The sequence below is a fragment of the Loxodonta africana genome, chromosome 4 (genome assembly GCF_030014295.1).
Source record: "Loxodonta africana isolate mLoxAfr1 chromosome 4, mLoxAfr1.hap2, whole genome shotgun sequence".
Lineage (NCBI taxonomy): Eukaryota > Metazoa > Chordata > Mammalia > Proboscidea > Elephantidae > Loxodonta > Loxodonta africana.
This window is the reverse complement of record NC_087345.1, coordinates 105,958,392-105,972,180: the sequence shown is the minus strand read 5'-3', so window position 1 is coordinate 105,972,180 and position 13,789 is coordinate 105,958,392. Positions and strand designations below refer to the sequence as shown.

General features: G+C 38.4%; 1 protein-coding gene across 1 annotated transcript in view; it reads right to left on the bottom strand.

The window, feature by feature from the left end:
• Positions 1 to 13,789, bottom strand: part of PKP2 (plakophilin 2) — an 85,156-nt gene that overhangs the window by 57,764 nt on the left and 13,603 nt on the right. The window contains exons 2-4 of the mRNA XM_003405716.4: positions 9,630 to 9,742; positions 8,376 to 9,073; positions 1,249 to 1,384 (exon numbers count right to left, since the gene is read on the bottom strand). Of these exons, the coding sequence (XP_003405764.1) occupies positions 1,249 to 1,384; positions 8,376 to 9,073; positions 9,630 to 9,742 (947 nt within the window). The remainder of the gene's footprint in view (positions 1 to 1,248; positions 1,385 to 8,375; positions 9,074 to 9,629; positions 9,743 to 13,789) is intronic.

The following is a 13,789-nucleotide window of genomic DNA, read 5'->3' as shown; positions in this document are numbered from 1 at the left end:
TTAGGAGTGGGCTGGGAAGGGCAGAACGTATAGATTACAAAAAGGCAAAGGGAAACTTTTGGAGGTGATGGATATAATCATTACCTTGATTCTGGTGATGGTTCTACATATGTAAAAACTTTGTCAAATTGTCAATTAATCAGTTATCAAAACTATCAAAAATCAGTTATGTACATCTAGACAACAGAAATCCATCCAGCAATTGTAAAGAATGGGGTAGGGCTAATAGACAATGAAAACTTCTAAGATATATCGTTAACTGAAAAATATAAAGAGCACCATGAATAATATACAACCATTTATGGTTTTTTAAAACAAAAATGTATACACAATCAACCCATCCAACAAGCTTTTCTACATGTACAGAATATCTCTGAAAGATATGCCAAAATTGAAAGACCTCCCCTAAAAAGGAGACTAGGGCTTGGAGTGGGAGAGAAACTTATTTTTCATTCATGCCTTTTTGAATGATATGACCCCTCGTCTACATTTTATGTTTTGAAAACAAACATAAAATGACCCATCAGTTCCATTTTTGAGGATCTGTCCTACAGGAAGGATCCCTGGGGGTGCAATGGTTAAAGCACTTGGCTGCTAACTGAAAGATCAGTGGTTTGAACCCACCAGCTGTTCCATGAGAGAAAGATGAGGCAGTATGCTTCCATAAAGATTTACACTCTTGAAAACCCTATGGGGCAGTTCTATTCTGTCTTATAGGGTGGCTTTAAGTTGGAATCGACTCGACTGCAGTGAGTTTTTGTTTTTTTTTTCGGTCCTACAGAACCACTTGTGCAAGTGCAGAAAGATACACATACAAGGCTGCTCACTGAACAACTGTTAAAATATGAAAAATTGAAAGCAATGAAAATGTATATGTTAAATAAAAACAATTTAAAAATTGCTGATATTTAATATCTTTGTAAAATATACAAAACAATTAGCCTTACATACACTTATATTCTTCCCCTTATTCTCGTTGAAAAATCCGGAAGTACATGGATTGTTTACAATTGCCTCTAGGGATGGCTCTAGAAATTGCGAAGGCAGGCAAAGGGGTAACTTACTTCCTAAGTTTCTGAATTGCAGGAAATTTTTTGGGCACTGATCATAAAAAAAAAAAAATTAAATGTAAAATAACTTCAATGAAAATATTTAAAAATTTAAATAAATGAGTAGTTTCTGTTTGCAGGGCCACCTTAACAGATGTGAAAGCGTGGTGGTTTTTGCACTGGTTGTAAAACCACTCACCCTTTTCCGCGCTTCAGATTTCTGGAAGCACTCGTGCTGTATGAAGGTAGCTGCAGCAGAAATCCTGCAAGCGGGCACGTGTTCTGCATCAAGCATGCTCACTGCTCTCTCCAGAGTCATCTCCACGTCGGCATTCCTAGACGAACAGTCACAGATTCAGCCAAATACCAAACTTGCTCCCTCGTGTTCACCAACCTGATCCTCTAAAGACAACTTGGCTCATATCGGGAAACACCTAGGATGTCTCAGCTGTGGCTGTTTAGGAAAGGGAAAAGGAAGTATAGGAAGCTAGTAGCAGAAATACTCCAGCTGAATTGATTAAAATATACCAAAAAGAGAAACTGATCTCTTTTTAAGATAATTATACCTTAAAAACAATAAGACTTAAGATGAAATTAAAAGAAATTTGTTTACAGAAATTAAAAATTATTCCTACCCTAGTAATTTCACATCTGTAGAGGAAATAACCTCTCTGCAAAAATGACTAGCTTTTTCTCAAAGCTGCTCAGTATGTTATTTCACCTGGAAATGGGTTAAAAAAAAAAAAAAGGCATTCTAAAAGGGTTATTTAATGCAAGTAACAGTACATAACCAGCGAAAGCTAGAAAAACTGAACTTGTTTTTTTAAAAGGAAGTCATGTTAGTGTGACAGAAATACTTCAAAAAAGGTAACGATGAAATACAATTACAAATGTGTCTTTTCTTTTTTCTTGTGTACTTTTTGGTGACATCATTTACCTTGGTCAAGCTGTTCACATTTCACTCACATTTGGTGTTGCCTTTCTTGTCACCAAAAATAACAAGTGTCTACTACCTAGAGATCCTCCCTGAAACCTGACACACCTATCCCTGGTAACCACCAGTGAACACTGTATACCTATTTGTATCTTTTTATAACAGTGAGATCATATAGTATTTGTCCTTTCGTGATTGACTTATTTTACTCTGCATAGTGTCCTCCAGATTTATCTACGTTGTAATATAATTTGAGAACTCATTATTATTCTTTACAGCTGCATAGTATTCTATTGTATGTATGTACATTTTGTTTATCCATTCATTCAATGACAGGCACTTAAATATGTCTTTTCTTAAAGAAGACAATTTTATATACTTCCTACTACCATTTGGTTTGCCATTTTATGTAATGACATTCTATTTGTCTATTCTATCAATTACACGTACTTTATAGTGGTGATAAAGTCTGATATACTTTGGCACAAAGAAGATAATTTATATAGGACAAATAAAATAGCTACTTATAAAATAATAACTCCCAAATGCCTCATAGAACTATTTCCCCTCCCCACTTTTATTTCTGTCTGGAGCGTGACTAAGTTAGGCAGTCTGTTATCGACGTGGATGTAAGCACGTTAGTCCTTCCGTAAGCACTGCCTCACAGAAGCCATTAACACAGGATGGCAATATCTTAGAATTGTTGCTAAAGATACCTCTTAAAGGTAATCTAAGACCCTTCTCTGGCTTCAAAGAGGGTTACTTACGCCTGATTCATTCCAGGTTATAGAGACTCCTTAGTCATCTTGGAAGGTGTTTTCCAATATCTGCTAACAGAACAGTGACTAAATTCTCTCTGTCAGGCTAACCAACTAATACATGCATGCGTATATAGATGTCAGTATGGGTAGTGTCATACCTGGCATGTCTGTATGTGGGTGGGTGTGGCAAGTTGAGGGAATAAGGAGTAATGCCCTCAGGACTAAAAACTAATTTCCATTGCTTCTGAAACACACGTTCAAAAATAAAAGGGTTTCTTCATGAGTGTACGGATATTAAAAGTAAAGCAGAACGTTTCTGGCATCTATATTAAGCATTATATAATGATCTCATACTCCAAGATGTTGTGCCTCAGGATTCGATTTTAATTGGTAAAAAATGCAAGTTATTGCCATTGAAACCAGAATTTGAATCACTTTTATTTAATATAATGCATTTTTTACAAATGTGGAAATACTTCACAAGCATGGACTCCAATGCTTTTATAAAGATATTGAAACTGTATAAATCTTAATTTCAGTGGCAAGTTTATGTCTTTATCACCCATCACTATACTTGTTTTAACTGATGAAAGATCATACCTAACATAATAATAGCCTTTTGTTTAATGAAGTTTTTTTTTTTTTTTGAAGATTCAGCCATTAACCAAAAAAAAAAAACAAAAAACAAAAAAAAAAAACTTTTTTTTTTCTTTTAAGCCATACATGACTCAGGAAACATTGAATTTCCCGGGTCTCCAACACCCACAAATAATTCCATTACCCTAATCCTTTATTTTCCTGAACATGATTTACAAAGAAGCTCTGCATTTCCTCCCAGCCATTCGAATGCTACTTCACTTTATCATGAAAAACAATTCCCAAACTGAACGAAGGCTTCCTCAACAAGAAGCTTTGCTGCATTCGTCAGACTGTGAGTTTTCTATTTTGTTATTGTTTGTAAAGTCCAACTCTATAACATGGCTTACATTCTGACCCCAGCATGGCTCCATTCCTGTCACCCTCAGTCCCCTTTCTTCCCACTCCTCTGATCTACTACTCCACTCTCCAAGTACACCGTTTATTCTAGTTCTCTGAATACTTGCATGTCTCTTCACAAATGTTTGTTTTTTCTGGAAAGTTCTTCCTTCTACCTGACCAATTCTTACCCATCCTTCAAGACTTAACTCAAATATCATCATTTCTGTGAAATCTTTTGTGTTCCCACCCTCAAGTAGAGCTGTTCCTTTCATCCTCTATTCTCCTATAGCACTCCTTCCCTCCCCAACTTCCACCCTCCCTCCCTCTGTCTCTCTCTCTTTTTTCCCTCCCTCCTTCCATCCCTCCCTTCCCACTCACTCATAATACACTTCTTGATGCCTGAGGAAATGTGGCTTAGGAGATGGGGTTGGGGATGAGAAGATCAGGAAGAACAGTTGTTGCCTGGCTCCTATTGTACCCTGAGCATATCCTCCAGAAGTGAGCCTTTATGACTTTTAGTTAATATGTTAAAATGATGGTTAATTTAAAAGAAAATGTAAGAAGAAGCAGTATAATATATCATTGGTCAACATATGAAATATTGCAGGAAAATATAAAAAACAGAACTTATTTTCATGTACTCAATCCCCCAGGAATCAGTTTTCTTGCCAGCTGACAACATGGCCCTGCCACAGGCTGGTTCCCCTGATATCAGAATATGGCTAATCCTCTAAAGGTCAGGCAAACAAGAAAGAACAATGGAAAGCTCCTGCATGTCCTTGGATGCAAAATAAATGCAAATTCTCTACCTCACAAAGATTTTAAAGCCTGATAAAAGTACTGCTAGGAAAGACGACTCTAGAGTGGACATATGTTTCTAGGAACAGACAGTTATGAGGACACTAAAAGAATCTTAGCTGAGACAACAGAGGCTTGAATGGGGCTGTTAAAATGGGAACAGAAAGAGATAGCGAAATAAGAAATGAAGAATAGAAGATGGAAGAACTGGGAAAGAGAGGGAATGTGGAAGAAAATCAATGATATCTTTTCTGCTCTGTACCACTCTGTCACAAACTTGACTATGATCTAGTCTCTGCATTGTCTCCCTCAACTAATTCCAGAGAACAACGCTCTTTTCATTCTCTGAAACGCTATAGACATTAATATGTACCATACAACCTAGTAGTTGTTTATATGTGATATTTTCTTTTTCACTGATCATCTTCTGGGCCTTCATATATTCTACTCGACTTTTATCTCTTCTGGTGCTTACCACAATGCTGGGCACACTGAAGGAATCTAATATTCATTTGTTAAACCACCAGTCCCCAAAAGGTAGGTAAACAATATTTTCAGAAAAATTAATCTAGAATCTTTTACTCGGTAGTTTTTTAACCCATTTTCATCAATCTGATTTAGAACAGGTATTGACCTTCTCTAATACGACGCTTTGGTTTTCAGGTACACTAGTAACTGTCTGATCAGCCATTCTTTTTTAAAGACAGATCCATTGCTGAATATACCATTAAGTAGTTTTATAGGGATGTTCCACATATATGAAAGAACATTCCTTTACATGTGTGAATTTCATTAGACAGAAAAAAGTAGATGCAAAAAATACGGGATGGGCAGAGTTTGAAATGTGAGACAACAAAGGGCAAAGGAGAACAGAGTGTGGTCTTTGGTGAAGATCACTCAGAGAACAGCTTGAAATGAGCCATGGGCACAGCAAAGGAAGGAGGAAAGTCAGATATAGAAGCTGCCTTGATCGTTTACTTCTTCATCATAGGTAATGCCTGTAGCCCTCTCTCTGTTTCTTAGAAAACAAAGTCTTCCCTTCAAAGATCAAAGAGAGGAGTTGGTTTCTATGATTTCTGGTCTCCAGGAGGGCAATCCAGTGAATAGTCAAGAATAGAAGCTATCTTACTTTTTACTTTAAATTTCTTGACCTCGAGTGTTCCTTCCATTCTTTGAAATATGATTAAATAGTATAATAAAATTTACCCTATCCATTAAAACAACAATCCTAAATAGTGTGTTTAATATTTCTTCTAGAATCTGAGCCACAGCAACAAAAAAACTCAGATGGCAAAAAGTAGAGTCCCTATTTCATTTCTTCCTTCTTTAATTCCTTCATTCTTTCACCATACATTTACACAGTGCCTACTACATACCTGCCTGTCTTAGAATACAGAGAATATACAGATGAGTAAGATACTTGCAAGAAACTCAAGGTCTAGATGGTAGGCAGACAAGTAAATGAACTACCACAATCTATCACTCTACTAGACACCTACACAGAGCTGCTACCTGAGTATACAGCAGGGAAATATCAACTAGATTTGTAGGGAGTGGTCAGGGAAAAGGTGGTATTGGAGCTAAATCCAGAATTATGAGTAGCCAGGCAAAAATAGAGCTATATATGTAAAGGGTTAGAGGGGAGGGTAGGGAAAGGAGAGAAAGAATGAATATGAGTATCTTCCATTAAGGGAAGTGCAAGAGGTTCCAAGGGGTTTGCACGTTTGTGTGTTTAGAGAGGGCAGTGATGAAGGATGGAGGAGAGCAGAAAGAGATGAGACGGGAGCGATAAACAGATGAAAAATGCGATGGGCCTTTTTCACCAAGCTAAGATACATGAATACTTAGCGGAATTTTGGAAAGATTTTACACTGGCAAGAGAAACAATCAGATGTGGGAATACCATTCTGACAGTCATAGAGAGTGGTTTTGAGCAAGGCAAGGCCAGAGGTAGAAAGGCATGCAATGAAGATGGAAAGAAGGGCAAAAACTTCAGACCATTAACGGGGTAAAAAAATGGTTTGGTAATATTTGACTGTGGAGGAAGGAGATAAGAATTATTCCCAGGTTTATAAATGGATGGACTATAGTGGGAGGAGATGATAAATTTAGTTTAGGATATATTCAGTATGTGATGTTCTAGAGGTTATTAGATATAAAAGTCTGGAGTTCAGTATAGAGGACAGAGCTGAGGCTAAGACTTTAGAAACCATGAAGATACAGGTACTAGTACATAGGGTCTCCTGGGAAGAGTACAAAGACTTGGAAGAGGACTGAAGACAACGTCATTGGGCATGCAGAAGAGGAGCATTCAAAAAAGACTAAGAAGGAACAGCTGGAGAGGCGAGAGGGAATCAGGAGAGGGTGGTTCTCTGAAAACCAAAGAAGAGAGAATTTCACAGACAAGGGTGTCATATACTGCTGACAGGTTAAATAATAGAAGCACTAGAATATGTGTCTGCTTATGATGTAAAAATAAAGCTTAGGCTGTAAATCAGCACATTTGTTAGGAGGCTGTTCCAGTGAAATGATGGGGACTGATGTCGTATTGCAATGAGCTGAGAAATCGAGAAGTGACAGGGTGGATACAATAAGTCTTTCCCTCTTTCAGGAAGCATGCATTCACTGAGAAGGAGGAAGTGAGGGACAGGGATGCCTGTTGATGGAAGATGTGGGGTAACAGAGAGAGTTTTGTTACTGTTAAAATCATTTTGCTAAAACTGTGCCTAGCGCAAATCCTAGAATATAGGAGGCATTCAAAAAAAAATTTTTTTTCTTTTTTTTTCAATAAATTCTGAATTACTACGTTTAAAGCCTCCATTATCTTTTTCTTCCATAATTATCTCATACAATTTTTCCTCTTTATAAGTGTATTCATACTGACAAAATATCCGCTTTCTATAAGAAATGGTAGAAGTCTCATGGCAAATTTTGCTTCATAAAAATGTTTCCTGCTTCCTGATTAGAATTGGCCTAAAATCTTTTTGGAAAGTAGTTTATCACCAGTGCCTCCACAGTTTGTGGGTATCACTGCACAATTTCACTTAAAGGTATAATTAACTTTCTTTAAGCAACTTTAGAAAGCCAACAAAAATCACATATTTAATATTTTGTCATAATGACACTAGATTACTTCATGGGATACTGATTTAATCATTCATCCATTTCTTAGCCTTTCTCAACATCCCTCAGTTTATAAAATTTGTGTTCAAGATTAAACTCAAACAAGGGTTAAGTTCCAAAACCTAGTCAAGCCATAAAGTAAATAGGAGAGACAAAGGAATGACTTTCAAAGTTCAATTATTTTCATTATTCAGCAGTTGTCAAAAAAATACGCTCCAAATTTCTGATACTAGAATTAATTAAGGTCTCAAGTATCAAAGGAAGGAAAGGGGCATCTAGAAATCAGCTCCCTTTCCTTTGCTTTCATCATTTTTTATGGTAGTAGTTATCAAAACAGCATTTGAGGTTCACTCTTAGCACCAGAAGCAAGTATTTTTGCCTTTTCCTTCCTTTATTTCAAAGAATTATTGAGAAAATGCATGAAATTATCCATTTCTTGGTCTACTCACTCAGAGCAGAATTTCATATAGTCTAGGGGTAGACATCCCTCCAGCCAGCATTTAATCTGTAACAGATGGACGAAATGTCATATTTCCCTCACAAAGCTGCCATATGAGCAGGTAGGTTGTCCCTTTTCCCTGAGGTAAATGGGCTTATCTGTCAATTAGGCAGCTGTGTAAAAAGCCATTATTTTAATCACTTATCTCCGAAAGCCTTTCTTTCCATCCTAGAAGTGTCAATTCACACTGAAGGGGTGTGGGAACAGAATGTGCTGGCACTGACTGAACTTACCCAGGCTGGGAGTCGGTGAAAGTGCCTCTCTCTGAGAGCAAATTCCCACCTCCTCCTGCTGCCACCTGGCCAACTGTCATGAGTGTTCTCCTCCCGCTTAAATCAACAGCGACACTGGCCCCGGCTTCCCTCAGATTGCGGGTGCTGTGGAAGGAGCTCTGATGCCAGGAGGATCTAGCTGCCCTGTTCTGGGTGACAGGCTGCAGGGGCACCAGTGGCCTCACTTGCCCAGCGGCAGACCCAGAAATTAGGTAGTTTTCTTTCTCCAAGAGGTTGCCCATGCTGTGACTGGTCCCAGGCCTGGGATATGTGAGCAGTGTTGGGCCGACAGGAACACCATCAAAAACACTGTCGTTAACAGACCCGTACTTGTACTGTCTCTGGTAAGTGTCATAGTGGCGCTGTCTGTTCATGGCACCGAGATGGTTGAAGCCAACAATTTCTGAACGAGCATATCTTGGTGGCATGAGGAGGGTGGATCTTTTGCTTTCTTGGTGCCGCAAAGTATGCCCAGCTTGGCTTCTCTGGCTGTATTGGTAATCGCTGTGGGCATAGTGAACCCGTTCGGGACTGCTGTCAGGAGAAATCTCAAGTCTCCTCAGAGGCTGCCTTAAGGACCTTTCTTCCATCGACTTCTGTGAACTGTACTGTACAGTTCCTTTCCCCCAACGATTTTCATAGGTGGCTGTTGTTCCTGCCTGCACAAGTGAGAAATAAATTTTAAATGAGCCACACATCTGTTTTCATTTTTGTTGAAAAGCAACCACTCCTCTGGACTCGAACATACCAATCATGAAGATGGCTCAGGACTGGGCAACATTTCATTCTATTACACATAAAGTCACCATGAGTTGGCGCTAACTTGACAGCAACCATCAACAACAACTCCTCCAGGACTATTAAACAAGATGTATGTTTCTCTGGCTCAGGTGGGGAAGTTGGCCTCATTCTGGGTAACGACTTTAATCAAACAAGACTTATTTTACTTGGGTCATATTTATTTGCACTCATTTCAACTGAGTCAGAATCGACTTGATGGCAACAGGTTTGGTATTTTGGTTTATTTGCACTAGAACTTGATACTGTTTAAAGTTTCTAGTTTTCCATGGTGTTCGCATCAAATCCATTTTCTTATAATTCATTTGGTAAATGATAATACTTGGAAAAGGTAAATATTAAGAATATAATCTAAGGAAGTTTGAAAATGTTTTCATGGTAATCTGATAACTGGGGTTTTATTCTTTGATATCCTACCTGTAACATGTCGTAAGTTTTAGTAACGGGGGAACGCCCTGTGGCAAAATCATTTTCAACCAAGTGTAGGTTATAGACATACTCAGGAACACTGCTGGCTCGATGAAGGTTTCCTGCAATCAAGCATACATGAAAATAATTCAGTATATAAGTGGGCTGGTCAATACTTAAAGAACTTATAACAATAGTATGTTGAACTTTCAAATTTAAGTAATTAGGCTAATAAAATAAGTATCAGATTTATAGTAGGGTTTTTAATTGCTGGTTTAACACCATTCTTGGATGTGGCAAAAATAAAAAAAAAAGGTTATCACAACATTCTCCACAAACTTTTCAAAATAAAAATCTAATTTTAAAAGTTTTTTTTTTTGAGAAAAGGGAAGAGAAAGCGGGTTCACAAAATTCCAAAAATGTTTGGTTTTTACAATGTTGAAGAATCTGGAAAGCACTCATTGGTTTAGGTGGTCCATTCTAAAAGGTTCAGTTTCTTAAGTAAAAAAAAAAAAAAAAAAACAGTTCCCAGGGCAGGATCTCGGAAGCTTCTTGTAATAAGTACGTGCAGGCAATAAATGTGATGGTGACTCAACACTTTCAGATAAGGCGGCTTGTATGAACCACAGGTGAGTCAGTGAGGTTGCAATCTTGAAAAAGGTTCCACTTGAAAATGGTCAAGGCTGGGGTTGAGGTACTTGGAAATGCGAGAGTTAGGCAGTAGAGAAAATCAACCTTTACACTAAAAATTACTGAGTTTGTAGAATCACAGGGCTCATTCTTTGCTGGTCTAATAGCCAGCCTATTCTCACACAAACACTAAGTAGGAGGTACCCTTTGTGCTCAGTTGTGGGGCTTACACAGATTCTCAATTGATGTATGTCTCATACATCTTAAAATGTTCCTTTTTGAGAAGAGGAGGGCAGTAGAAGACTATTGTGTCCCTCTTCATCTCCTTTATCCTTCTCTCAGCTTTTCATTTTTCTTCTTTCATAATCTCTCTCTTGCTTATTTAAAAGAAAAAAAAAAGCTAATTAAAATAATCAAAGAGCTCCAAAACCTAGGTAATTTCTAGCTCCCTAATTTCAACCAAAATTTCTTTCTCTGTCATGTATAATTTTTTTTAGAAATCCTGGGGGAAAAAAAATACTCACCTCTTCTAGCCTTCAGAGACTCATGAAAGATGTAGAGAATAAAACAACACAGGTAGTCCCTTTCCAACACAATTGGAACACATCAACATGCTTTTCCAACATATTGTTGTAATGTCAAAATTTCAAAAGACTAACAATAAATTCAGAAGTTATTTCGGGGGGAGAGGTGGGGGTGGTTGTTGCCAGAGAGCTAAAATATATGAATCAATCCCACATTATGCTTTGTACACGTGTCCTTGTTTCCTGGAGCCAAGGAATTTGACTGGCAAACAATTTTCAGGCCTTAAGGGGTCTTGGAGGAGGGAGCTGCGAGCTTGTAGCTGTCACCTAAGGCCCAGGGAAGCTGAGCTGACCAGGCATCTCTTTCTCTAGGGGGCTGATTTCTCCACAAGGGCTGACAAAAGATCAGGCACCCCTTTAGTTGTTAACCTCTAATGACAGAGAATGCCTGGCACGCAGACCTTGAAAGGATGAAAGGACTCTTCTCCTCAGACCTCCCCTGAGCAAAAGTTGTGAAAGGCCTTGAGGACTCAACTGTCAATGTCTGTTTGAGAGGCTCCAGCCTAGGCTGTCTTTAGTCCCTAACACAGCACCCACTGTTTGGTGTCTCCTCCCCATCCACCACTCCCAGGCCAACAGGGAGGCAGGGCTGCAGAGGCTGTGCTGGTAGGGAAATGAAGGCTAGACTGGATAGGTCCAGGGAACATCCATGGCTGTAGACAGGTAATATTGAGCACTGGGGGATTAGACAGAAAGGGGGTGAGAAGAGGGAGGAACAGAGATAGGGACTGCTTAAATTTCCCCTTCCAGAGCCCTGGTGGTACAGTGGTTAAGAGCCATGGCTGCTAACCAAAAGTTTGGCAGTTGGGACCCACCAGCTGTTCCTGGGAAACCCTATGGGGCAGTTCTACTCTGTCCTATAGGGTCACTATGAGTTCTTCTGGTCTCAGGATGATGTAGTGTCTGGTTCATGTAGCCCTTTCTGTCTCTTGGGCTCGTTATTATCATTGTTCTTCGTGTTCTTCATTCTCCTTTGATCCAGGGGGGTTGAGACTCATTGATGCATCTTAGATGGCCACTTGCTAGCATTTAAGACCACTGGGCATAGGCTTTTTTAAAGCAGCTTATATAAACTCCTTACATCTCAATATTACCTTTCTTTAAGGAGCTCAGTGTTTCTTTACAACGTTCTGTGACACACAGCTGGCTACTGTTATCTCCATTTATAAATAGGGAATTTTACGATACTTGTTTTAAACTGGAAACACTGGTGGCATAGTGGTTTAGTGCTACGGCTGCTACCCAAGAGGTTAGTAGTTCGAATCCGCCAGGTGCTCCTTGGAAACTCTATGGGGCAGTTCTACTCTGTCCTGTAGGGTCCCTATGAGTCGGAACTGACTCGACAGCAGTGGGTTGTTTTAAACTGCAAAGAGATTTAATAGGCTTGGTTCCTCCTTTCCACTGTTCTTCGTTGTTTAGATGGTAATTTCTCTGAAATTGTCATTTATCAAAACCTGGAGGGATTATCGTAATTTCTGATATAAGGACTAAAACTATCATTCTATCATTCCTCTCGAACCTTTGCCTGGGCAACTCCAAATAATTTGTAAATATAAAGTCTTTCTTTGCTCACATAAATTCTTATAAGGAAGCTTCTCCTTTAGTTTTCACACAAATGAACTGCGACTGGTATAATTGTTCCCAAAACAACTACAACGTAATTGTTGGTAAAAGAAAAAAAAAAAAAAGATTAGTTGTTTTAACCATGGACTCTATTCCTGAGAAATACACACATAAGAAAAGACATGACATCCGATATTCAACTTGCAGTTGGCACAATATATAGTTTCTTTGGTTAAAAAGCCAATAGAAAACAATGGATACTGCAGATTAATTTGCCTAAGCAGTCATGAGTTTGAGCTCAAAATCGTGGATGAAAGGTGAATTTGCAGCTGGGTTCTAAAAGTTTAAAGAAATTTTGAACTGGGTGGAATAAAAAAAAAAAGGTAAATATTAACCAGGATGGGAAATTATCTCTTGAGAGAAGTCGTTATTTTCTGCCCAACCAAAGAATGAAATATATGACTACTGTACTGAACATATAAAATAACTGAGCCACATCTTTCTCCAAAAATAGAAGGAAACAAACAAAAATATATATATATACGTACAGGTGGATCTTGTTTTAAATAAATCCAACATGAAAATCCAGGTTAGGATGTGATTATATTTCAAAGGATTTGTTTACAAAAGGAGGTAAGTATCTTCGGTAAGTATTTCAAATAAATCTGCGAACTCGGTCTTGAACCCTGGTTCTACTACTTTCTGAGTGCACAAATCACTTAGAACCTCATTTCCCTGTAGTTCCAACTACTGACAGGGTTGCTGTTGCTGAGAGAGAGGTTTACTTGAGAAAGCATACATTCAAATGCTTTTAAAATTGTAAAGCAATATGCAAAAATGAGATGTGGTTTTAAAAACAGAATTTGGTTCAAAAAGTTTGGTTTTCACACTTTTTCATAAATTAATCTGTTCTGGAGAGAGGGCTAAAACTAGTGTGTATGTTGTAATCACACTCTGTTGTATCTCAGAGGTTTTTTTCTGATAAGTTTACCAGCGGTGTTAAATTTGACTTTTTCTGGTTGATTTTTTTTTTTTTATTGTACTTTAGATGAAGATTTACAGAACAAACTAGCTTCTCATTAAACAGCTAGTACACATATTGTTTTACGGTACTGGTTAACAACTCCACAACAAGTCAACTCTCTCCCTTCTCGACCTTGCGTTCCCTATTACCAGCTTTCCTGTCCCCTCCTGCCTTCTAGTCTTTGCCCCTGGGCTGGTGTGCCCCTTTAGTCTTGTTTTGTTTTATGCACCTGTCTAATCTTTGGCTAAAGGGTGAACCTCAGAAGTGACTTCATTAGCTTAGTAATAGCTTTTCAGCCGTTCACTTCACTAGCCTAATGCACAATGTGCTTTTGATGTTTCCTAAAGAAGGTGATGATTTATTAGTGA